The 27,466-nt window shown below is 34.0% G+C and overlaps 2 protein-coding genes across 2 annotated transcripts; both read left to right on the forward strand.

The window, feature by feature from the left end:
• Nucleotides 1-3,223: 3,223 nt before the first annotated feature.
• LOC114369858 (GRF1-interacting factor 1-like) lies at nucleotides 3,224-6,766 on the forward strand. The gene is made up of 4 exons (XM_028327126.1): nucleotides 3,224-3,480; nucleotides 4,584-4,660; nucleotides 5,717-5,801; nucleotides 5,965-6,766. The coding sequence occupies exons 1-4, from the start codon at nucleotides 3,400-3,402 to the stop codon at nucleotides 6,358-6,360; spliced, it is 639 nt and encodes a 212-aa protein (XP_028182927.1). The 5' UTR covers nucleotides 3,224-3,399; the 3' UTR covers nucleotides 6,361-6,766.
• A 1,756-nt stretch (nucleotides 6,767-8,522) lies between these two features.
• Nucleotides 8,523-27,350, forward strand: LOC114369518 (myosin-11-like). The gene is made up of 38 exons (XM_028326753.1): nucleotides 8,523-9,703; nucleotides 11,067-11,195; nucleotides 12,183-12,326; nucleotides 12,406-12,551; nucleotides 12,634-12,790; nucleotides 12,926-12,984; nucleotides 13,366-13,525; nucleotides 13,600-13,749; nucleotides 13,851-13,987; nucleotides 14,065-14,211; nucleotides 14,343-14,444; nucleotides 14,591-14,648; nucleotides 14,729-14,830; nucleotides 15,424-15,461; nucleotides 18,327-18,453; nucleotides 18,534-18,704; nucleotides 18,856-18,987; nucleotides 19,112-19,221; nucleotides 19,347-19,407; nucleotides 19,668-19,845; nucleotides 20,009-20,214; nucleotides 20,300-20,419; nucleotides 21,087-21,185; nucleotides 21,381-21,602; nucleotides 22,094-22,233; nucleotides 22,758-22,869; nucleotides 22,954-22,998; nucleotides 23,084-23,350; nucleotides 23,454-23,606; nucleotides 23,693-23,899; nucleotides 24,057-24,200; nucleotides 24,639-24,709; nucleotides 24,810-24,909; nucleotides 25,010-25,066; nucleotides 25,166-25,222; nucleotides 25,295-25,375; nucleotides 25,497-25,579; nucleotides 26,797-27,350. The coding sequence occupies exons 1-38, from the start codon at nucleotides 9,701-9,703 to the stop codon at nucleotides 26,918-26,920; spliced, it is 4,599 nt and encodes a 1,532-aa protein (XP_028182554.1). The 5' UTR covers nucleotides 8,523-9,700; the 3' UTR covers nucleotides 26,921-27,350.
• The last annotated feature ends 116 nt before the right edge of the window (nucleotides 27,351-27,466 follow it).

The following is a 27,466-nucleotide window of genomic DNA, read 5'->3' on the forward strand; positions in this document are numbered from 1 at the left end:
GCCTTTGCAAGTAAAATAATATAATGGATATAAGTATGAATTCAATTGTCCAATTTACTTGCAACAATTTTTTCATAGTTAAATTAATTTGATAATTTATTAACTATTTAATAATTATTGCAATCTGACAAAAAGACCCAATTAAAAATCTAATGTAGAGATATAATTAGATTTCTTCTTAAAATAAATTGACATGATGAAGGGAAATCACTTAATAAAAATATAAATTATATGTCAAGAATTGAGATAAATGATATGAGGCTTTTCAAACAGACCTAGTTAAAACAATTAGATATATGTCAAAACAAACAAGTCTATTAGAATCGATAATTTACTAAGATGAGTTATAGATTTTGGTATCAATACCATATACTGCAGGAACAGACTCAGGTTTTAGCCAATGGGTGCAATCGTCCCTCGAAAATAATAAGTTCTCTTAATATGCTCGATTTAAAAAAATCAAAAAATAAGCCTCTAATGTCAATCTGTGTGCATAAATTGTTAATTTTCCTACCGTAGACATTATGTTTTTGTTTATCTCTTTTATACAAGAAATCAACAAGTAAAATGTACTTTTTAGATTACTCCAATACACATGTGGTGCACTACTTCTCATTTTGGGAGCGCCGTCTCTCACACTCACTTGGATAGTTGATTTCTCATTGTATTTTAGAATTTACAATTATCATTTTTTACGTTCAAGATCTCATATTTTACCATAAAGGCAATTTTCATAATTTACTATTAATTCATACACACGTACTTTATCTTTTAATAAAGGTCTTTTGTTATAAATTTTGGTATTTTCAAATTTAAAATAATTTATGATTTTTTTTATTTTGATAAAATTAAAATTATATATATATATATATATATATATATATATATATATATTATATTTGTGTGCACGCTTTATTGCTAAATTCTTAGGTTAGTATTTAGATGAAATTTAAAAACTTCCTATTCATACTCAAAATATTTTTGTCCCTTATCATTTTCTACTTTCTTCCCAATCATACTAGATTATATCTTAAAATTAATCGACATCATGTAAAGTTGTTTGATACCTATAAATTATATAAAAATTGTGACACACAATTTATAACTTCCCAAAGAGATCCAATTTATTCAAATAGTTAAATAATCTAATCAATAATTAAAAAAACTAACAAATTGATTTAACTTTTTAATTTCTGTACTTGTTTCTTATTTTTCTCCAATCAAACACTCACAAAATTATCATATTTTTTCATCTATTTCTCTCATTCTTATTCTCATTTTGTATTTCTACTTCTCAAATTTTTCTCATTCTTTCTCTCAAAATTTTTCAACTTCTTCTTTAATTTGCTTTCATTCAATGGATCCGAATCAAAATTCATTCAATATGAATCCTGTATTTAATATTATGTCACGTTATCAACAACCCACAAATCCAAATTTTTAAAATTCTTCAAATTTATCCAACCTACAAAATAATCCGAATATAGCAGATTTTCAATATCCTACACTCTCATTTCATCCATATCAATTTTACATGTATCCATCACTACCAATTAACCCTTCCATGGATCGAGAATCTTCAATGGGTACTAGTGACGTCCAATGTAACGAAAAAGAGCACGATACACCATCCGACTTTGCATCAAAGTCTCAAATTCCACCATTTTCACCCAAATTGAGTTGGATATATTGTGGTCAACCAAGAAGGAGGAGGAGAAGAAGCATCCAAAAGACAACAAAGATCATGCTTTTTTGCAAAGGAAGATGGATGTCTGGCCAACGCATGACTAAATATTTTGAAGAGTTCAATTGAGGGGATCCAAAAAAGGTTAACTTTTTGGACAAATATCGAAGATAATTGCAATAAATATCATGAGCAACATTTGAAGAAGAAAGATTGATCACAACTAAAATATCGACAACAAAAGATCAATGAAAGATATAAGCAATTTTTAACATGCTACAAACAAACTTGTCAAAGAAAAAAGAATTGTGGCTCCAAGTCTGACATCATATGAGATGCACATGCGATTTATTTGCAAGATACAAAGGCAAGTTTCTAATTAGAAAATTGTTGGCATATATTGAGGAACCAACCTAAATGATTGACACAATTTGAACAATTTAGTAAGAGAACAAAGGTTTTTGCTTATGGAGCATATTCATCCTCTTCTAATCCGGATACGCTGCCAAGTAACGATCCAACATCACCTATCATGGATCGTCCAATAGGGACAAAAGTAAGCAACAAAGAGGGTTGTAAAAGAAAAAACAAAGGCAAAATCTTTTGATGTTGTTGATTTCACATTTATGAAAGAGTTTTTTAAGACCAAATCAAAACCATTAGAAGATCAAGTTGAGGAATAAAGAGTCCGACATGCAAATTCTCTATAAGAATACTATTGATATGACCGTCGCACAACTAAAGAATTAAATCTTGTGAACAATATTATAGACAAATATGGATTTTAGTAATTGTGCTATTTATTGTAATGTAACTTTTATTAATTATGTTGTTGATTGGGGACGTCATCATCAAATTCAAGCGGATCTTATAAGTATATTTGAGAATGTGTTGGATGGAATAATCAATAAAATTAGTTGTTATTTTAAATATACTTTTGTTATTTTAATTAGTGTATTTGATGTCGTGCTATTTGTGTGAGATTAACTATTTTTATTATTTTAAGTAAAATATAATTTAATTATATTTTTATTTTTATTGTGCCAAAAAATATTTTAAATAATAATAGACTAAAAATTACAATTAAAAAATAAATAAAATAATTATAAATTAATAAATAAGTTAATAATAAAATATGATAGATTTAAGTTTTTTTTTGAGACCTTAGAAATATCCAAAGAAAGTTACTCCATTATAGACATTTAGTACTTAAAAGTACTTATATTGGAAAAAAATAAAATAAATAACGTATACAAACGAATCCCATTAAAAATAACTTTATAGAGTTATTTCATTATAGATGGTCTTTAGTTTCCAACATCTTTTGTGTTAAGTTTATTATTCTCTTTCTCTCTCTCGTCCATCACGTGAGCTACTTTTTGGAGAGAGAGAAAAAAGGACACGCAGTTCTAGAGAGGGACCCCATTGCAGAGAAGAAAGAGCCAAATCAAACAAGGTTCCCTCAACCTCAACTCTAAAGCAAGCACCATTCTCTCTCTCTCGTGTCCAATAAATAATAATATCTTTCTCGGTGTAGTAGCATCATTTGTAAGAGAAGGGAAAAGCGGGAAAAGAGAAAAAACAGAGGGTTTTGTTTCTCTTTTGCAGTTGCACTCTTGCGTTGCAGGCAGGGGCATCTGTTTCCCGTTCTGCTCCGAGCGACCAAGTGAGTGAGTGAGTGAGTGTCATATATATATACATAGTGCGTTCGAGAAATGCAGCAGCACCTGATGCAGATGCAGCCCATGATGGCTGCCTACTACCCCAACAACGTCACCACTGATCACATTCAACAGGTCCTTTACTTTCTTCCTTCATCCATTCTCCAACCCTTTTCTTTCTTCTTCTTCTTCATATTCACGCTTCTTTCATTCTACTTTCCTTCGCGTTCGTTCATGTCCCTGCTCAGGGGAACCTTTTTTTTTTTTCGTCTCTGCGCCCTTGTGCTCTGTGGGTCTTACTGTGCCACTTTTAGCAGTACTTACCGCTCCATCATAATACCCTCTTCCTCTTTTTATTCTTTGTCAGTTTCTGCGATGTTCGCGCAAATGCTCTCTCTATTTTTTCTGTTTGCTTTTTGGAAATTTCGTAACATGTGTTGTTGTTCTCTTCAGACTATTATCTCATTAACGTAAATCCCTGTCTTTATAACTTCACAGGCCTCTTCTCAGCATTTATTAAGCTTAACTAGACTCTTTCTTGGGGCCCCTTTCTTAAGTTTGTGTTTTGTTTTAATTACTTTTTCCAGAGAAAAACAACTAAAAAGGTTCTTCTTTCATCATATCCACTGTTCTGGTGGCACCCCACTTTTAGACTTGGTGGTGTGTTGTTGTTTTCTTTATTCGTTTCATTGAGTTATTAAAGTGTTGTTGGGTATGAAGTTATTACTAGCTTCTCGGAAGTGTTGTCCTTGCAATTTTTGTAGATTGGTACAGGCATGTACGTGTCTGGCTTCTGTGTTTTAGTTTAACTCCTCCATTGTGTGGGGACAGTTTTGAAGGATTTTAAGTTGAATAAATGGTTTGATTACTTCCTGACACTGACACACATTAACATTAATGTAAGATGAGAGGAAGGAATTTGCATGCCGGAAAATGCTAGTAATATTTTTCATCTCGGTTGCATTGTTGGAACATAAATAATTGACACTAATGAATCTTATACTATGGTATACAACTGTTTTTATCCTTTTTTTTTTTTGCATACATACATTTAAAAAATACACCCTAAAATATTTTTGACTATTTTCAACCAACGAAGATATTTTCTGAAATTTATTAAGATCACCATGAATCATAGTGACTTTTAAGGGAAGACAGTCCTTCTTTTTGTTGCTTTTCACACCTCACATTTACTAGGCATCTCTCATATAACCATTTTTCTCTCTCTTTACATGCAGTACCTGGATGAGAACAAGTCCTTGATTCTGAAGATTGTTGAAAGCCAGAATTCTGGCAAGCTGAGCGAGTGTGCCGAGTAAGATTTAGACTTAATTGCAACATCATCTTTTGAAAATTTTGTTTTTCATATCTTAATTTGGTAACAGTGATGACCCCTTCTGGTGGCTAGTTGGAAGGGTTATTGACATTTTGATGCTAGTTTCAGATCATATCTAGATTCCATCTAATGGTGAATGTCTTTGGCAACTAGACACGATACTACACCATACAATTTCCTGATCCCATCATCATCATATCTATATGCTACACCATACACATTATGTGATATAATAATGTGTGAGAACTTAGAAGAATAATATGGCTGATTTAGTGTTATATAATAACTGTAAGGTATAGAAAACTTACAAAATTACTTATATCAATTCCTGTTGTAACGTGAATTTTAATTTTAGTTTTCTGAGAGATCTATACCTTTGGAACATACAAATGAACCTAACACAATAGTTTAATCCAAAATCTTAAGACTTAAATTTATGAGTTATTTTCTCACTTATATGATGCTAAACTTTTTCATTCCTACCCAATATAGGACGACTTCACCTTGTATTTCAACAGATAGTTTACACGCAATTCTACTGTTTGTTGTTATAAACTACTCAACCAGTCAATCTAATGATAAATCAAAGGTAATCCATGTCTACAGTACTTAAAAAATTTGGATACCAATAGTTTTATACAATTATGAAGGAAAGTTGCAAAACATGATGACTTGATGCAAAAAAGTTGTAGCTTTATGTATGTATATTTGACATCCCGTTTGATTGAAAGGTCAATCATTCATAGAAAGGTTGTAACCCTTTTTGGTAACTGCATCATTCATTTTTTTGTTGTCAATGCAGTTGGAAGGCGACAGAGGATGCTCATAATAGATTAACTTTTTTCTTTGGGGGGGGGGGGGGGTATGAAAAAGTTTCTTCTAGAAATCAAAATTCTCCTTGCTTGCCTTGAGATAGAAAGCCGAAACAATTATTGGATTTTGCCCTTAACATCTTAGCATCAGATTCTCGCTCCTCTTCTGTTCCTTTTGCTGTGGTCCTAAAACATCATAATGATCCTCTTGTCATTATTTCAGGAACCAATCAAGGCTGCAGAGAAATCTCATGTACCTAGCTGCAATAGCTGATTCTCAACCACAACCATCTCCATTGGCTGGTCAGGTACATGCCTATTTTCATAATAGTAATCACTATAACTATACAAGTAATCACTTTGAAAGCACTAACTTGAGAAGATGTTGGATACATTTTAATCAATGAAATATTGCAATGATACATAACATAAGCTTCATTTAACATCATACTCTTGGGGATATCACTACAGTATCCTTCTAGTGGACTTGTGCAGCAGGGAGCACACTACATGCAGGCTCAACAGGCTCAGCAGATGTCACAACAACAGCTAATGGCTTCGCGCTCCTCGCTCCTGTACTCCCAACAGCCTTTCTCAGTGCTTCAACAGCAGCAAGGCATGCACAGCCAACTTGGCATGAGCTCCAGTGGAAGTCAAGGCCTCCACATGCTGCAAAGTGAAGCCACTAATGTTGGAGGCAATGCAACCATAGGAACCGGAGGAGGGTTTCCGGACTTTGTACGCATTGGTAGTGGCAAGCAAGATATTGGAATCTCTGGTGAAGGCAGAGGAGGAAACTCTAGTGGCCACTCTGGTGATGGTGGTGAGACACTTAATTACCTGAAAGCTGCTGGTGATGGAAACTGAACTAGCCAGGGAGAATGGTAAAAGTTTCCTTGGCCTTTAGCCGTTTATTGAGTGAATTATGAGAATTAGGCAATGGAGATTAAGTAGGGAAGGGAAGGAGGAAAGGGAAAAGTTGCTGCTTAGATATCTTGTTTGTTAATCTTGTGCTAAAGGCAAACTGCCTTAACGTTTCTGTAGTACTAGTAACTAGTAAGTAACATGATGCATGCTTTATTTTTCTTGTGTAAAGTTCTAGTCATAAATGTCAGGGTCACAAGTTCCTTCCCTTTCTGTTCTGTTTCTGTATGCACACTTGTTGGCCAAGAGGGTTATTTGGTGAACGATGACAGATGTAATTTTGACGATGTTCCTGCTTTAAGGAGTTTGATGCATCAAAGTTCAATTACAAGCTAAACCCATTATGAAATAATGGTAAGGACACACTCTTTCTTTTATTGAATGAAATTAATTGAAAACCACTAAATTTTTTGAAATTCACATTCTGTTTCCTAAATCTCTTTCAAGATTTTGTTGATTATAATAAATTTTACTAATAAAAAGTGTTAGAATATGTTAAAAAGCGTATTGTTAACTCTTTTGCGAACTATAATTATTGATTATTGATTTTGCAACATGGTAGTTCGTGGTTGGTACTGCATAGCACTTTTCATTTTTTAATTAAGCAAATTTTAAATAATATAAATCAAAAGAAAAATATTTGAATTTATATATGACTAATTAATTTATTAAATCAAAAGAAAAATGTGCATATAAATCATATAAATTAAGATATCCTTCTTATGTAAGATAGTAGTATTTTTTAGATGTCAATTTTAATATAGTTAATAAAGAAAAAAAATTCAAGTGATTATATTTTTATAATACCTATTTACAATTTTTTTTGAAATATTCTTGTATGCAAATTATTAGCTAGCAACGTTCATGACTATATGTAAAAGAATAATGTTTATTAGTTATTGAGCTTCTCAATTAAAGGCTTATGTTCCATTAATAGCTATTGAGCTTCTCAACTATAGTAAATAAACAATCATAAAAGTTTTTAATAATGATTAACACCACAATTTTTAGTTTTTTACACGAAGTTCAAAGATACCTGATTGATGTGGTCATGTAAAATTTCATGAGTATTCATTGTTTAAAATTTTCTTAAGTAAAAAATAATCATATCATAAATTAGATTAATTTCTAATCTAACGAGTTTATGAACATTTATGATTTCTAATCCAATCAAGTTAAAAAAATTATCTATTTCTTTTATACGAAGTTAACTAGATTAGTTTTTTTTTTATATAAATTAATGGGTTTTTTTTCTTCTATAATTTTTTTCTCATGGAAAAAATAGATAAATAAAGTTGATGGATATGGTCCATACTTCTTATATAAAATTCACTCAACTTAATAAAGTTATTACAACTTAACAAATTACCAACTAAATAAAAATAGTTAGAGAATACATACATATATGGACGAATTAAAATATATATATATATATATATATATAAAGTAACTTGAATATTAGGTAGCTATAAAAAAATAAAAAATATATTTTTTCCTCTTTAAATATATCAAAGTTTAGATTTATCTTTGTAAAATTTTGTCTATATTTTTTTCCTCATAAAATCATAATGTTATTTTTTAGTTGAAAGTTAAATCCCGATTCATATGAACCTAAACCTTAAAACCTACATGACATTTTTTAATATTTATATATTAAAATATAATTTTTGATGGTTTTACAACCCTCACAAATAGCAGAAAAAATAAAAAAACAAGCAAAAATCAAAATACAATTTGTGAAGCTTAAAAACCTGTCACAAATTGCAGATTTTTTTTTTCAAACACCATAACAGCACAGTACCATCACCGTCAAACACCATAACAGACCCAGATAAAGAAACTTGCAAAACCCTCCTACTCAATTCCTGAAACAACAAGTTTTTTGGCACGTTTTAGGCAATGGTAGTAATTTGGTGAGCAAACTACAACCTCCACAAGAGAAAAACAAACTTAAACAAATTCCTGATGAGAAACTTCATCACAATTATGATTAATTTCGAAACACAGAAGCAACGCGTGAAAAAACAAAGGACATGAGCTCTGCGTTTGTTAACATAACTCATAGGCTTGAATCTGATGGTTCTGTGCACATAACTCACATTATTCTAAACATATGTAGCTTAAATTGTATCTAAAAAATGTGACACATATATAATTTATATGGTAGATATTTCAAAGCTAAAGAAAATAAAATATGCCAGAATCGAAGCCTCTTCAGTCTTCCCTAACACCATCAAACACAATAATAAACTCAGATCAAATACTATCGCCACCTCATCGTTCTCCAGCGGAGACGAGGAGCCGCTACCGCTACCGCTGCCGCCGCCGCCTGAAACCTTCTTCCTCCGCCGCGTCTTCCTCTTCCGCATCAAGCTCACTGAGCTCTGCACCTTGCTTCTCTCCCTTGTCCCTCCCTCATCCGAGTGAGCCAATGAGTCGACTCGGACGAGTCGTCATCAATCCATCACCATAAACCACGCAACACCGCCACCGCTTCTCCTCCCCTTACCCGTCACCACAGACAGCGCACATAACAGAAAACACAAATGAACATCAAATAAACAAAGGAGATCGAGAGAGAGGAAAGCGAAATAGAAAAAAAAAGGAGATCGGTGTCGTTCTGTTTCTTTTCCCCCTTGCTCTTTTTTATTTCCTCCTCCTTGTACGAATTTCTTCCTTCCTCCGCTTCTCCCATCGTCGGAATTTCTTTCCCTGACTGTCGCCTTCGACCTTCAATCGTGCCCAAGAGAAAGAGAAAGAGCCTATACGTGTCCATTTTTTATTGGATAGACATTATACACGTAGGTTCTGACTCATCCAAATTCCGGAACATTGTGACTTTATAATGAAGAAATTCCAACTTTTGTATATTTACATTTTAGTTTAGAAAAAATAATATATGGATATTTAAAACATTTAAAACACCAGGGAGGGGAGTGAGAAGAAATTCCGTTAGACACATAGTTAATTAGGAGCCACGAGTTGGCGCGAAAGCAAAGGGAAGAAGAAGAAGGTGCCGAAGTTGAAGGGCGTGGCGAAGAATGTCTCTTCATGGATCCAAACCCTTGCTCACTTCTTCCATTTCCCTCTCTGTTCATCTTCCCCCAAAAACTAATCAATGTCGTCGTTCCTGTCATCTCACTTTCACACCATTTTCCCACTTTCTTAACGCCTTTCATTCAAATCTCAGCAATAACGCTCCCATCAGATCCCTAACTCATTTTCTTCTCTTTATGAACCTTCTCGTTGAGGTCTCCCTCACCTCCCACTTTACACCGCAATAATGGTACGTTTCTCTCGCCATTTTCACTTTACTTTTTGTATTTATTTATTATGCGATGCGATTTTCTTTCTGTATAGTCGCTTGCACAATCAATGGAAGCCTCTTGTTATTTTTATCTTTTTCCATTCAAAATAATAATAAGATCTCGTTTACGCAATTACGTGCGTTGGAATTGAAAATACTTACGTGAAAGATTGAATGAAACTATGAACTGGATACTGGAGAGAAGTTGTTAGGGATCATCATACTTTGAAGTCAAGTGATTCTTTGTAATGCACACACAGCTGTTTTATGTAGTGACCCTCCTCCATGATCAATGCGCATTGGAATTTCGGAGGAGTATGGGAAAAGGGATTGGAGTTCACTGGTAAAATCAATCCGACAAAACTTATATGCAGTTCCTTAGGTGCTTTTGGGGTTGTTCTCAAATCAGAATTGGAGTTTTACCTTGGGAGTCTATGGTGACATTTAATGTTGGGGAGTATTTAGTATACGGATTATTGAGATGAAACTCCAATTCTAATTGGAGAACAACGTTAAAAACACCGAAGGAACTGTATCCAAGTTTTGTTCAAATCTAAAAGCAAATGATTTATTTGGGAGATGTGGCATTCAAATTAAGTTGGGCAACTCAGGCAGCATTGTCAGAGAATAATGATGCCAACAGTGGATAAATTATGAAACAGAAAGTGATGAATCATGAAATGCAAAGCAGACAAACCACACTTGGTTCGTTCTGTATATAGAGTGGATGGATTTTAGCAATGGGTAGAAGAAATATAGATTTAGTAGGCATATCAAGTTTCAAAACAATATTGAGCTCAGAGTCCTGAGTTGTGGGTTGTGACTCGCATTTGTTTATACTTATACATGAACTTCCACTTTTGAAGAGCATCAGTATACTTGTAGTCTTGTAGATCCTGATTTCATGTGGTATTTGCAATTTTTTCAAGATTCAAAAACTCAAAATATCTCTCAGTCAATAATACATTAGAAAAGGATGTATTAGGAAAGAAATATGATATCTTGCCATGCAGCAGCAAACTGTGATTAAACTGATTTTTCTACAATGTGGTATCCAGTTGGTTGGTAGGCCAATATTCCTGAGAATTATGGTAAAACATTCTGATTTATTTTATTTGGCTGTTAGTATTACAGATTTACAGGCACTGTCTAACTAGGCATGTTTTAGTTTAGTTTGGAATTTATAGATCTTACTAGACGCATGTCATGGGACAAACTTATGTACAATTCTTGTTAGCTTTTCTTGAAGACAAGATAATATAAAAATACATATTCAGAACCTTAATGAAATCTTACATAGATCATTGTAATAAAAATAATGATTCCATATCTCCATCTGCAGGGTACTCCAGTGAATATTGTTGTGGGTTCTCATGTCTGGATTGAAGACCCAGAGGTATCTTGGATTGATGGACAGGTATTAAAAATAAATGGAAAGGATGCTGAAATTGAAGCTACCAATGGAAAAAAGGTTTGTAGACTGTCAGAGTGCCAGTTACTTGGTTCCCTATTTTATAGTATTAGATTTTTTGCCTTTTTATATCCAATCTTTTTGAGAAGAAGATTGATAGGTTTACGACCAACTGTAGTCATTGATGGGCAGTACCCTATCTTGAAAAATAAGACTTTCATTCTAGAATCAATCCATACTGTGTTGGATAGCTAAACATTTGACATAGGCTTATCGTATGACAACAGTTAATACAGAAGAAAGATAAAATAATAATGACTGGTAATAATTTACCTCTCATTTAGGGGATGTGAAATGTTGCTTGGAGGAGGGGATTGTTCCCATCCTTTTTTTCCCCTTTAATTTTTTTTCTTCTTCCCATGTAGCTTTTTTTCTAAAACAAAATTAATTTGCCCCCTTCAATAAAGTAATTTTCATATTAGGTCCCCCATCTTATTTATTCTAGCTTTGTCCCCAGTCTCCTTTGTGATCATCCTAGGTTTATATACATAGCAACTACTTACATGGTTATCAACTAAAATAAGAAAAAGAACTGCTGGAGTGCTGGTCAGCTGTATCTGAGCTTCAAGTAGATTATGGAATGAGTAAAGAAGGACAAAGAAAACACTAAAAAGTAAAAAGGGAAGAGATCCGTAAACAAGAGTTCTTTCTTTCATTATTGAATGTCCCTGCTTGGGATTCAAGTCATCATTATGATCTATAGAAAATTATTTAATTAAGGTTTATTGTCCTGAAAATCCAGTGTCGAGGTCATTGGAGTCTTGAACAAATTTACTACTGTCTTTCTTCATTGTATTCCTGCTTTATCTTAACTCATTAAACTCTGCAGTAAGCAAATTATTATTTTAATTGCTTACTTCATTTCTTAATGCAGCACTTGTTCTTTCTCATGCATGTATTGCTAACTGGAAAATGTGCAAAATGTTGCAGTAACTTATTAAGCCAAAGATTAAATCTGAATTATTTACCTGTAATTGCTATTTTAAGGTTGTTGCAAATTTATCAAAAATATATCCTAAGGATATGGAAGCTCCTCCTGGTGGAGTGGATGATATGACAAAACTTTCCTATTTGCACGAGCCTGGAGTCCTGCAGAACTTAAAAGCTAGATATGAATTGAATGAAATATATGTAAGGCTTTCTTCCCTTTAATGAGATGAGATTCAGCATATTTTATCAGTGAAAAAGTTGTTACCTATTGTTTTGGCAGACTTATACTGGAAATATTCTGATTGCAATAAATCCATTCCAAAGACTACCTCATATTTATGGTGCGCACATGATGCAACAATACAAGGGAGCACCATTTGGAGAATTAAGTCCTCATGTGTTTGCAGTTGCTGATGTTGCATATAGGTAATCCTAATTTTTTCGTAAGATCCAAGTTTCATTTCTCTAAGTGAAGCAAATATTAAATTGATGATTTTATTAATATCAGGGCGATGATTAACGAAAAGAAAAGCAATTCAATTCTAGTCAGTGGGGAAAGTGGAGCTGGGAAAACTGAAACTACAAAAATGCTTATGCAATACCTTGCCTTCTTAGGTGGTAGGGCTGGTACTGAAGGGCGAACAGTTGAGCAACAAGTTCTTGAAGTATGATCCAATTAATTACACTTATTTTTGAATTCTAACAGAATTCCCGCCCCCCTCCCAATGAATAACATTCCATTTTCTTATCTTTTAATATGAACTCATTCAAGATTTCTTTATTAACTGATCTGAGTGCAGTCAAATCCAGTACTGGAAGCATTTGGGAATGCTAAAACTGTCAGGAATAACAATTCTAGGTGAGTCTCTCTTATATGTGGTAAATAAAGGATTCTGTGGGTTTTATTCTCTATGATTTCTGGTATGTAAGTTAACTTTTTATAAGTCTTCCTGACATGTGGGCAACAAAGAATTCCTTGTGCTTCATTCTTACCGCTAGTCTGAAATTATAGATTAACTTTGTTTCCAGTTTTGTTTCATTTCATTAACTTAATAGCACATTATATTGTCAAAAGTCATTCCGATATTAAGAAGGGCAGTTAGAATGATGTCTTTCTTTATCAAATTTTCATTCCAAAAAGGAATTTCTCTTTTTGCTAACATAAACTGCTACATGATACTTAATGTCTAAGCTAATACCAAAGAGTTGGTTTCAAATTCTCCTAGTGTTAATGGTGCAGCCGTTTTGGTAAATTTGTTGAGATCCAATTCGATAAAAGTGGAAGAATATCAGGAGCAGCCATCCGAACATATCTTCTAGAGAGATCTCGGGTTTGCCAAATTAATGATCCTGAAAGGAACTACCATTGCTTTTATCTTCTTTGTGCTGCACCACAGGAGGTGGATTTCTGGCTACGATCTACTTATTATTGATTCTTTTAATTATATGAACTCATTGAAAATTCTGCTAACAGGAAATTGAGAAATACAAATTAGGAAATCCTAGATCATTTCACTACCTTAACCAGTCAAAATGCTATGAACTGGCTGATGTAAGTGATGCTCGTGAATATCTTGCCACCCGGAGAGCTATGGATATTGTTGGGATAAGCCAAAAAGATCAGGTATTTCTTCCACAAGTATGAATGCAGCCAGCTTTTTTCTTGCTAGAATATAGAATGATTGTTCTCTCCCTCTCTGTTTTGCCCTGCTGTCTTGTTCTCAGGAAGCCATTTTCAGAGTTGTTGCTTCAATTCTTCATATTGGTAATATTGAATTTACCAAGGGAAAAGACATTGATTCATCAGTTCCAAAAGATGACAAATCCAAATTCCACCTGAAAACAACTGCTGAGCTTCTCATGTATGGGCATTGTTGTATTATTACTCATGTCTGTATGATTTATAGTTTCCTTAAGATAATTGTCAATATTGGATCAGGTGTGATGCTGATGCCTTGGAAGACGCATTATGTAAGCGTGTCATGATCACCCCTGAAGAAGTTATAAAACGGAGCCTTGACCCCCAAAGTGCAGCAATCAGTAGAGATGGATTAGCAAAAACAATCTATTCTCGGCTATTTGACTGGTAAGATACTAAAAATGGAAACAAATTCATTTTAAAGACCTTTAAAATCTCTAATTAGTGTCACAAATATTGAATATGAGGATACAGGGTTCTGATTTTTATTCCTGGATCATTTATGTGTTTACTAACAGGTTGGTGGACAAGATTAATAATTCCATTGGACAAGACCCCAATTCTAAATCTTTGATTGGGGTCCTTGATATCTATGGTTTCGAAAGCTTTAAATCTAACAGGTAATATATAGTTTTGAAGAATAAACATATATATCCATAAGTATGTCCACAAGAGGGCATTACTGGAGATATTGAAAGCAACTACTTCTACTTATTCTCAAGTTTCAATCTTTTGTAACTTATTTTCAGTTTGTCATGCTCTGCAGTTTTGAGCAATTTTGCATTAATTTCACAAATGAGAAGTTGCAGCAACATTTCAATCAGGCAAAGTCTAAGAACAAATTATGCACTTCAAGTTTGTTTGCTATTTCCATTATTAATATGATGGTGATGATGAATTTCAGCACGTGTTTAAAATGGAACAAGAAGAATATACAAAGGAGCAGATCAACTGGAGCTACATTGAATTTGTTGACAACCAAGATGTTTTGGACCTTATTGAGAAGGTTTTCTTTCTCTCCTTTTTCCTACTTTCTTCAAGGAATTGAGTATAATTTATTCATTTTTAGTTGGAAGCCTTCAACATAGATGGTCAAAACCTTAATGAAACTGAAAGGTAGTGTGCGTTTGATATGCTTAAAGATGATATTTACATTGCTGTTGTTTTTAATCATCCAATATAGGTTCATCCCACAGTCTATTTAGTGTGACTATACCCTGCCTATTAATAATGAATTTTCAATTGATCCCAATCCTCCCAGGTTGACAAAAAATACAGAACAACTACATACATGTAGAAAGGAAGAGAAGCAGGGGAACAGGAACTTGTGATGAAAATAAAATTGATTAATGAGTTTAATTCTTGCTTCTTTTGGAATTGAACCACAAGACCTTTATTGTGTCTAATATACACAATCTGATATTTTGGGTTTTAGATGAATATAAATTTACAATCAAGCAAGTTCCATTTCTGAGTAGTGAGTAGTCTTCCACCAAGTTATTATTTTGGGCCCATTTTACAGCCTAATTCAATCCCTAGTTAGGCTTTTTCTGCCTTTTGTTCTTGTACTATTCTTTTACATTGATTTTGCTTTTGCAGAAACCTGGAGGAATCATTGCTCTCCTCGATGAAGCTTGGTAAATAATTGTTATTTTTCCCATGAACTACTTCCTTTTCACAGCTTGCTTGATGATTTTAACTTTCTACATCTACTTTAGGTTGGTAAAAGTAGACATGATCTAGTTTTTGTCTGGTTTCTTCAAATCCAAAGCTCCTTGTTGTCAATGGAATTGATTAGCAGAATATTAGTTATTAATTGACACAAATTGCAGAATATTTGTTATTATTGGCACAAATTTGCTGGTCATTCAAAACTACATATCTTACATGATTATACAACTGTAATTATCTCCTTAATTAGTGATCCCAGCTTTAGGATAACATTTATTGCAAATTGACTATTTAATGCATAGATGTAGAAATCAAATTGTATGAGCACTATTTAAAGCAGAATTCTCCACAGGAGAACACATAAATTTTTCATCTGCAACTTTCTTAGCTAATATGGTATTAGTCTAGGTTGCAATCCTATCATAGTTCTGTCCAAAATTCCTGGCCTCTTGGTTTTGCAAGACTATCCAGTTCTTGCTCCTTGTTCTTTTGTGATTTCTCTCTCGTGATTACCTTTTTTTTCCCCTTAACCTTATGTCTAGTGACAAGTATGATGTCTTATTCATTTGCCTTAATGGCAAAAATCATTTTGCCTGGGCATTCCAGTTCCAGATATTTGTCAAAGGTAAGAACCTTTGGGGTCATGTTGATGGCACTAGTTCTGCTCCTAACAAAGAAAACCAGCCGAACGAATATGCTGCGTGGGAAGTCAAGGATGGCCAAGTCATGGCATGGATCATAGGCTTTGTTGATCCTCATATTGTTCTCAATCTCTGACCATTCAGCACTGCAGCCAAGAAGATGTGGGCCTATCTCAAGAAGATTTATAACCAGAATAATACTGCTAGAAGGTTCTAGCTGGAACATGAAATTGCCATATTTCAATAGGATAGTCTCTCAAATTTTGAATTCTATTCTCAATTCATGAATCGTTGGACTGAATACACTAACATTGTCTATGAAGATTTGTCAAATGAAGGTCAAATTGCAGTGCAACAAGTTCATGAGACTACAAAAAGAGATCAATTTCTTATGGAATTGAGATCGTACTTTGAGGGTATTTGGTCCAATCTCATGAATAGAGCTCAATCAGCTTCTTTGTGAAAAACAACGTCTCCTAACTTAAGCATCCATTGAACAACAAAAATCTGACTCTTTTCCAGTTGCATATGCTGCACAAAGAAAACCTAAACGTCGAGACTTGAGTGCTATCCAATGCTTCTATTGCAAAGAACTTGGACATTTTGCTTCACACTGTCCTAAAAAGTTTTGCAATTACTGCAAAAAGGATGACCATATCATTAAAGAATGCCCCATAAGATCACCAAGGAAAATTGAAACAGCCTTTACTGCTGCGGCTGGTCCTTCTACCGCTAGTGGTTTGAAAAGTTTCACCAATAGGCACCGAGAATATGGTTTGAAAAGTTTCGCACAACACTACTTGGTTTTTCCTTCATACAAAGCTAGTATGATCTGTCACTTTTCATACAAAGGAGCTTAAAAGTAATTGTCATACTTCTTGTTTATGTGGACGATATTGTGATCACCGGATCTGATCAAGAGGCTATCAATACAATCAAGAGACTATTGCATTTAACTTTCTGCATGAAAGACCTTGGCCAATTCACTTATTTCTTGGGATTAGAAGTACACTTTCGATAGCAAGACATTTTCGTCAATCAACACAAATATATTCAAGATCTAATTCAATTAGTTGGTCTCACTAATTCTGTTCCTGTTGACACTCCAATAGAAATTAATCTGAAATTGCGACGAGATGGTGACCTTCTACTAGACCCAACTTTCTATCGTATGCTGGTTGGAAGTCTTATTTACCTAACCATCACTAGACCAAACATCTCATTTGTTGTTCACACAGTTAGCAAATTCATGCAATTTCATCGGCATTTGCATCTTTCAGCAGTACACCATATTATTAAGTATCTACTTGGTACTTCTAGTCGTGGGCTTTTCTTCCCTACTGGTGCATCAACACAACTTCAAGCATACAGTGATTCTGATTGGGCTGGATGTCCAGACACACGGAAATCCACTACTGGCTGGTGTATGTTCTTCGGGAAAGCTCCAATCTCTTGGAAATGCAATAAACAAGACTCAGTCTCCAAATCATCCACTGAAGCAGAATACTGCACCATGTCTACTTCATGCTGAGAGATTATTTGGTTACGTGGTCTCCTTTCAGAGCTTGGTTTTTCGCAAGCAAAACCAACTCCAATGCATACTGACAATACAAGTGCCATTCAAATTGCCACAAATCTTGTTTACTATGAAAGAAAGGACATAGAGGTTGATTGTCACTCAATCCGGGAGGTGTATGACCATCGAGTTATCACCTTGCCTCATGTTTCTACATTTGTTCAACTTGTTGATATTCTCACAAAATCCTTGACACGTCAGCGCAATAATTTCCTAATCAGCAAATTGATGCCTTTAGACTTACCAACATCAATTTGAGGGGGGGTGTCAATGGAATTGATTAGCAAAATATTAGTTATTAATTGGCACAAATTGTAGAATATTTGTTATTATTGACACATTTGTTGGCCATTCAAAACAACAGATCTTACATTATTATGCAGCTATAATTATATACTTAATTAGTTATTCCAACTGTAGGATAGCATTTATTGCAGATTGGCTATTTAATGCACAAATGTAGAAATCAAATTGTATGAGCATTATTTAATGCAGAATTCTCCAATGGAGAACACAGTTTTTCATCTGCAACTTTCTTAGTCTAATACTTGTTACATAACATACTGAATCTATGTCCATCGTTCTTGCCTTTACCCTCTCCCTTTGTCTTTCAGCATGTTTCCGAAGTCAACTCATGAAACATTTGCAAATAAGCTTTATCAAACATTTAAGAATCACAAGCGCTTTATTAAGCCAAAACTGTCTCGAACAGATTTCACAATTGCTCATTATGCTGGGGAGGTACGACTAATCTCATAGCATTAGCTGCTGCTTAAATGCGATATCTTTGCTTATTCAAATTTACCCTCCTAAATCTGCAGGTATTATACCAGTCTGACCAATTCTTAGACAAAAACAAGGATTATGTGGTTCCTGAACATCAAGATTTATTGAGTGCTTCCAAATGTTATTTTGTATCTGGCCTTTTTCCTCCACTTCCAGAAGAGACATCAAAATCTTCCAAATTTTCTTCAATTGGTTCTCGTTTTAAGGTATCATTCTTTTTCAAGTCTTTATTGGTAAACTTTAGGACTTTGACTAAAAATTCAAATAATGAATATATGAACAAGCTCACCTCACAACCTACAAAAACTGAACTGCATTCTTACAATCAAGAAGCTAATGAAATTTTGAATGGTGCAGCTACAACTACAAAGCCTGATGGAGACATTAAATTCTACAGAACCCCATTACATTAGATGTGTGAAACCAAACAACCAACTTAAGCCTGCAATTTTTGAGAATGTCAATATTATGCAACAACTTCGCTGTGGTGTGAGTATGCTTTTATGTTCTTCCTTTATTTCATTCTTTGGAAGATGGTTTATACAAAAGTATATTCATAGTTTCATCAAGTCTTCACCCCTTCTTCAGCTGTTCCTAACTCTTGTTCCTATAGGGTGTTTTGGAGGCAATCAGAATCAGTTGTGCTGGCTACCCTACTCGCCGTGCTTTCTTTGAATTTATAAACAGATTTGGCATCCTTGCTACAGAGGCCATGGAAGCAAAGTAAGCACTCTTTTAGTTTATCTTCTATGCCTGGGAGGAAGAAAAGTTTTGGCTTGATATGCTCAAATATTTCGTACCAAACTTGGGGATGGTGCTAATATGTCAAAATTTTCACCTGTGAGTAGCTGTGATGAAAAGGCTGGTTGCCAAAAGATTCTGGAAAAGATGGGGCTTCATGGATATCAGGTAATTTGAAATATTTCACCAGCATAATTATTGCTCGTGTTCTTGCTCAGTTGTCCATAACTCTGTTATAAAGCTCTTAAGGCCTTAGCAACAACTATAACCCATGCACATTGCAGCATGAATTTATAACAGCTCTTTCAGACTTAATGATCTAATATCAACAGGGAACTTGTATGGTCTTATAACTTGCATATGTGTATAATATTTATGCCGTGCTCATATGTTCACAAAATTCATTTGGTTGGCTTCAAATGTTGTAGATTGGAAAAACAAAGGTATTCTTGAGAGCAGGTCAGATGGCTGAACTAGATGCACGGAGAGCTCAAGTACTTGGTAATGCAGCAAAAGTTATCCAACGGTGCGTACGAACTCATCAAGCTCGTAAACATTATCTTGCATTGCGAAAGAAGAGCATATATGTGCAGTCTCGGTGGAGAGGTAAAGTTTTTCAAAAGTGAAATAACCTGATTAGAGTATGCTGTCAAGTTTTCATAGAGCATGACTTCCCTGGTTAGAATAATGTATCTCAGATCTGTAGGAGATCTCATTACTTAATAACTCTCCTTTTTCTATATTAAGATATATGATATATTATCTGTAGGAAGACTTGCATGTAAACTCTATGAGCACTTGAGAAGGGAGGCTGCTGCTAGGAAAATTCAAAAGAATGTACGCAGATATGAATCTAGGAAAGCCTATAAAGAACTTCATGTGTCAGCACTTACACTGCAAACAGCTATAAGGGCCGTTGCTGCCCGCAAGAAATTCAGATTTAAGAAGCAAACTAAAGCTTCCATTATTATTCAGGTTTTGGTCAAGTACTATATGATTTGGATTATCCTCTAGGGAAATCAGTATTCAGTATTTCAAATTCCCTCTCAAAAAATTGCAGGCTCGGTGGCAGTGCCACAAAGCTGCCTTATATCATAAGAGGCTTAAGAAAGGTGCAATAGTTACACAATGCAGATGGAGGGGGCGCATAGCCAGGAAAGAACTTAGGAAACTGAAAATGGTATGTTTCTATGTTTACCATGATTCTTATACATTAAGTAGATCCTTAAGAAATAGATGACAAAAGATGTAACACATTCATCCTACATAACTTATGGCACAAAAGGCAAAAGATACTATTTGATAATTTTTTTAATTGTAGAATTGAGTTTCAAATCATACATATATACAAACAATATTCATATTTTTTGTTTCATCATCATCATTATCTTCATGAAGGGAAAAACAATAGAAGAACTTAAAATTCTCTTCTGATTTGCAAAGATTGCAATTGGCTTTAATTTTTCACTTGTGATAACAGAAGACAAAAAAATCTTCCCTTTTTATTTTGATTTCTTAAACCACTACCATATCTTTATTTTGAAAGAAATGAAGTAGATACAAAATAAACCTTGGAGAAAACTACAAAATAGAATATTGCATCCAGAATGGCCTAAATTGATAGTCATGCAATATTTCTCTTTCTTTGATGTTTCTTTCCTTTTTAGTGGTATGATGGATCAAATCTAAAACTAACCCCACCTTGATCCAACTGATTAAGTGGCTTGTACCTGACTCATTCTGTAATATATAAGTAGCTTGAACCTCACTTTTTTAATTTTGTTTTCCTGGTTTCATTTTATCTTTCTGTTTTTTTCTAAGTTGACATATGTTTCCATTTGCTTTAGGCTGCAAGAGAAACTGGTGCCCTTCAAGAAGCAAAGGATAAACTAGAAAAACGAGTGGAGGAACTCACTTGGCGTCTCCAACTAGAAAAAGGTTTAAGGGTAAGATACATGTTTTGTGGATAAAATAATTTGGAAGGATTTTGTTGTTCTGATCTCTTACACAACCATGCATTTTGAAAAACATTTTTGCACAATTAAGAAATAAACAGAAGGTTAAAAGACCAATGTTTGCAAGTTATTAAATATCCTCTCAACTGGTAAGGCCTAAAGTAAGCCATGTGGAATCATGTACAGACCAATCTGGAAGAATCCAAAGCACAGGAGATAGCAAAAGTGCAGAATTTATTGCAGGAGATGCAGAACAAATTTGAAGAAACTAATGCTCTGCTCATCAAAGAGCGAGAGAATGCGAAGAAAGTTGTTGAAGAAGCACCTCCTGTCATTAAAGAAACACAGGTTATTGTTGAAGATACACAGAAGATCGAGAAACTGAACGCTGAAGTTGAGAGCCTAAAGGTAAGAAAGTTCAGTCATACAAGACCAAATCTCCTATTAGGTGAACTTATTTCAAAGATGCGTCTCTTTCTATATAAAATGCTTCTTTTAAAATTGATAGCTTTTATGACAATATTTCTTTCACTAATATATGACCTATATCATTCTTAGAATGGTACATTAATTTTGTAGCCTCTTTTCCTTCATTGATTAGTTCGTAAAGGTGAAAAAAAAGACAACAGATATGGAATTTGGTATATCAGATTGAGGACCATAAAAAATTTCAATGTGAAGAAGTTATTTAAATAGTATTTTTTTCTGGACAACATGTATCCAGTTATGTAACCTAGCTTGTAAACAGAACTATGGCCTATCTTGGATAAATTTATTCTTGAGTACTTATAAGAGAAGAAAATGAGAAGATAAAATGAATTAAAATTCTCTTAAAGTTAAAATCAACTTATGCACCTTAGCTCATCTTAAGTGATTTTGCCTTGGCTGTATCAACACAGACTTCACTCAAGTCAGAGAAACAGAAAGCTGATGACTTTGAAAGAAAATACAACGAAACCCAAGTTTGTAGCGAAGAAAGAGGTAAAAAACTAGAGGACACAGAGAAGAAGACACGTCAGCTTCAAGAATCATTGACTAGGTAATATGTAAATAATGAAAAGTATGTCCTGATGTAATTGTTTTCCCGTGATAATCAATGATGTCTTGCAAGGGAGAGCCTTGTCACAATGTTAAGGTTGTTACTTGTAAGTTGTAACCAAGAGGTCACTAGTACAAATCTTGGAAACAGTCTCTCTGCTTATGGAGTTACAGCTGTGTACATTTACGATTCACCAAAAAAAAAGCGGTGTACATTTACTATCCCAGACCCTACTTGGTGGTGGGAGCCTAGTGCACTGGCCACTGGGTCACCCTTAAATCAACAATGACCTGCTTTGAAAATATTGGATGACTTGTGTAAACTTCTGTGCCAAATTCCTTGTTGTAGAGACTTTCTTTCTCTTGAAATGTGTGATAATATCATTGGCTAGCTGTTAAAACTTTATCTTTCTTTATCTTCTTTTGACATCTCAATAATTTATAGCTAATTCAAAATTTCATCATATTATGCCTGCTCTTAGCTCACTGAGATGGTTGACTGAAATCTCATGATTCTATGATTAGGCTAGAGGAGAAGATCACTAATTTAGAATCGGAGAATCAGGTTCTACGTCAACAAGCTGTGTCCATGGCACCTAATAAGTTCCTTTCAGGACGTTCAAGATCAATTATCCAGGTAATCCTCAATAATGAATATTATATGCATGAAAACAATATAATTCTTGACATTGGTTTAAAGGAGTTTTTTGTCTGTCAACAGAGAACTGAAAGTGGTCATATTGTACAGGAAGCAAAGACAACTCTGGTAACTAAATCTATTATTTTATACTCTTAATTATTGCTTTTGGATATGTCTATATGGATTTGACTCTTTCTTGGTCACCTAATAGCCTAATCAGGAAATGCACAGCAAATCAATGCACCGGAGGGAACCCTCTGACGGCTTGGACGATAAACCACAAAAGTCACTAAATGAAAAACAACAGGAGAATCAAGAGTTACTCATTAGATGTATTGCGCAACATCTAGGCTTTGCTGGGAACAGACCAATTGCTGCCTTTATCATATACAAATGCCTCTTGCACTGGAGATCATTTGAAGTTGAGCGTACTAGTGTTTTTGACCGTATCATCCAAACTATTGGCCATGCAATTGAGGTCTGAAAAATGCAACTTCCTCATGCTAGTAGTCTCTTTTTCTTACACCTCTTTCTTAGCGTCATACTTTCAAGTTGCTGATATATTTCAATTTGGATTTCAGACCCAGGATAACAATGATGTCTTGGCTTATTGGTTATCCAATGCCTCTACACTTCTCTTGTTACTCCAGCGCACACTCAAGGCTAGTGGTGCTGCTGGAATGGCTCCACAACGCCATCGTTCTTCAGCAACCCTGTTTGGGAGGATGACTCAAGTAAAGCATAGCTTCTGATATGAACAAATTAATTCCCAATGAAAATCTTTTATTCTTCAGATAAGCAAGTTCCCCTTTTTTCCCAGAGTTTCCGTGGAGCACCAGCTGGAGTCAATGTTTCCCTAATCAATGGTAACACAAGCAGAGGAGTAGATACATTAAGACAAGTTGAGGCCAAGTACCCAGCTCTGCTGTTCAAACAACAGCTTACAGCATATGTGGAAAAGATATATGGAATGATTCGTGATAATTTGAAGAAAGAAATTTCTCCCTTGCTTGGATTATGCATCCAGGTATGACAATTTATTCATTAATCTTTAGTAGGATTCTACAAGCTGGTCTATTATGTATGCTTTTTAAAAATGATCAATTTTTTTTTTCCAATTTATACATTTTCATAGAAATTCATTCATTTAAAACGTCACTGTTATTTGGTATGTGACGAGATAGGCACCGAGAACATCCAGAGCAAGCCTTGTTAAGGGATCATCACGTTCAGTTGCAAACCCCGAAGCCCAACGCGCTTTGATTGCTCACTGGCAGGGAATAGTGAAGAGCTTAGGAAACTTTCTAAATGCGTTGAAAGAAAATCATGTTAGTATAATCTCTTTTGGCTTCTTTCTTTCTATGTTTTTGCCTCCGTATTGCAATATGTGTCAATAACAATTCTGGCTCTTTACATATATTTTTGGATCATTTACATTAAATATATTGTTGTAATAAATCATGTATACACTTCTATCGAAATTTAATAAAATTACATGACTTCCCTTATTGATTCTCAAGTTACATATATTTTCTTTATTTTGGTTTTAAATAAAGGGGGATTTATATTAATAATTAAATATGGGGGGTTTCTATAAATTTGAGAACGAAAAGGTTGATCTACATAATTTGGCCAAACCTCAGAAAGGTCTTCATATTATATTCTTCCAAATTATTTTATTTGCCTTTCTTTGGCTAGTTGTTATGTTTCCATTTATTTAGTGTTGTAATGTTGTGATTTCTCCAACTTTGGCTTAATTTTGGCAGGTTCCTCCATTTTTAGTTCGTAAGGTGTTCACACAAATTTTTTCTTTCATCAATGTACAATTATTCAATAGGTTGGTTTGTTCTGCACTTCTAATATTCCGTTTTAAGGGCTGTCTTCTGTTCTGTAAATTGGAAGTCTCATTGTAATCATCTCAATTTTTTTTGTTACAGTCTTCTTTTAAGACGGGAGTGCTGCTCATTTAGTAATGGAGAATATGTCAAAGCTGGTTTGGCTGAATTGGAGCATTGGTGTTATAAGGCAACTGATGAGGTGTATTAACTTTGCACTGCTGTTGTTATTCTCTTCAGTTCTTTTAATAGGCACATATACTAACCCTCTCTTCTCCAAAAAAAAAAAAAAAAAATTGCAGTATGCAGGTTCAGCCTGGGATGAGCTCAAACATATTAGACAAGCTATTGGATTTCTGGTATCTATCTATTTTTGGCTACATAACATCTGACACTATTTTTTCCCCTAATGGTCCTAGATAAGAAAATATGAAGAACTGATTTTTTCCTTTGTGTAGGTCATACATCAGAAACCAAAGAAAACATTGGATGAAATAAGCCATGACCTGTGCCCAGTAAGTAGGAGAAATCTTTTTCATTGAAAGATTTGCTATTTAGAATAGTTACCATTCTGTCTCTGTGTACAGGTCCTTAGTATACAGCAGCTATATCGGATAAGCACCATGTATTGGGATGACAAATACGGAACGCATAGTGTGTCCTCCGATGTAAGTTTTTACATAAAAGTTTTACTTAAACTCTCCATGTTAGAAAGCAGTATGATAACTTCAAATATAAGATGTGCAGAAAAACTATGCTGAGCTCTGCCATATTAATGTTTTCATCTAGGTAATATCCAATATGAGAGTGTTGATGACTGAAGATTCAAATAATGCAGTTAGTAATTCTTTCCTGTTGGATGATGATTCAAGGTCAGCCAGATATCATGATAGCTCATGTGATAATTGTCCTATTATATTTAATATTCTTGCAAATAGTTAAGTTCACTCACATTTTATTGGGTGCTTCAACCGAATAATTCTTACTAATTAGTTTAACTGTTTAACTATGATGCATGACAACCAAATACAGAATAAACATAAAAACTGAAATAAGCCTGTGGCAATCCTTAGAGGTTCAGGGCTGTTTTCAGTTTGTGATCCCTGACTTTTATTCTTCTCAAATTTGTGATCCCTGACTTTCCCAGAATAACACGCACACGCTCACACAGAATATAGGCAGCTTTGTCATGTTTCTATATAACCTACCAAGCTTACTACCACATTCATTGGACTAAACCCATTTCAAGATTACATTGTTGTGTCCTGAGACAAAAAGCATGGGAAAGCTATATTCAGGAAAAAAAAATTCTTTCCAAAAAAGTTATAGAAAAAGAAAAAATCAAGTTCCACAATATGCTAATCTGGACATGTAAGTGAAGACCAATGCCTAGTTTGGATTAACTTGTGGGAATTTTTTAATTAAGAAACCCTACTATTATTATTTTTCAAAGGCAATAATGCCAAGTTTTGATAAATTTACTGGTGCTTATGAACAATTTGGACAAGGGAGCTTCTGAAAAATTATAGTTGCATAAGTTTTTTTTTTAGGTTTAATTACGCATTTAGTTTCTATAGTTTTTAAACTTATCCCTTTTAGTCCCTATAGATAATAAGTGGATTTATTAGTTCTTAAAGTTTATATTTTAATTTTCAAAAGGTCCCTACTGTTAAAATTCTTTAACTAATGGAGTTAAAAAAATTTAATGGGAGGGACCAAAGAATTAAAATGTAAATTTCAGGGACTAAAAAATTCACTTATTAGACTTCAGAGACTAATAAATTCACTTATTAACTATAGGGACTAAAAAAGATAAGTTTGAAAACTATAGGGACTAGATGAGTAATTAAATTTTTTTTATTATTAGTGTTGATATATATTTTTTTATTAGTGATAGTTGCATAAGTTGATTTTATGTAGGAAGTTTAATTTATTATACATTCATTTTATATTTTACACTTACAAGTATTTTGTTGAAAAGTTTATCCAAATTGACTTGAATACCAGTTTGAGAAGCTTGTATTCTTATTTGCAAATTTATATCGTGATATTGTAACATTAACCATATGAAAGCATCTATTTGGTGCAGCATTCCGTTTTCTGTTGATGACATATCGAAATCAATGGAGCAGATAGATATCGCAGATATAGAGCCCCCGCCTCTAATTCGTGAAAACTCTGGCTTTAGCTTTTTGTTGCCACGCCCAGATTGATAGCTTTTGGTGCAGATTTGATCCACCGGTATTCTTACCCACCTCCATGGTATTACCAAGTCACAACAAGTCAGTGCTTGAAATTGTTGACTTTGGTTGTGTCAAAAACAAGTCAGTGTATTAAACATACCAAATTTACATCTCAGTGATGGATGACAAAAGGTAGATAGATCATCACGTCGTGCAAGTAGATTTTTGGGCTGACAGTAAAAGGAATAATATTGTTATATGGCCTTTTTCTATGAAGTTTTCACTCATTTTTTTACGAACCTTGTTACTTCTGAGCACAACGCTTTGTTTGGAATAAGATTTTGTATCTAGAAAGAATTATAGGAATTTCATTAAATTATAGTGGTGAATGTAAGTCCGTCAGAATATGTGGCAACAAAAGTTCATTATTTTATTTGGACTTGTTCTGTCGTGCATTTTCATTGCTTTCGACTTCGAGTTTGCTACTTTATCCTATCAGTACAAAATTCTCGAATAATGAATCCACCTCCCACGATATCTTTACTAATTACTAGCTCATCGCTTCGTGGAATGGGA

Source organism: Glycine soja, chromosome 10 (assembly GCF_004193775.1).
Source record: "Glycine soja cultivar W05 chromosome 10, ASM419377v2, whole genome shotgun sequence".
Taxonomy (NCBI): Eukaryota; Viridiplantae; Streptophyta; class Magnoliopsida; order Fabales; family Fabaceae; genus Glycine; species Glycine soja.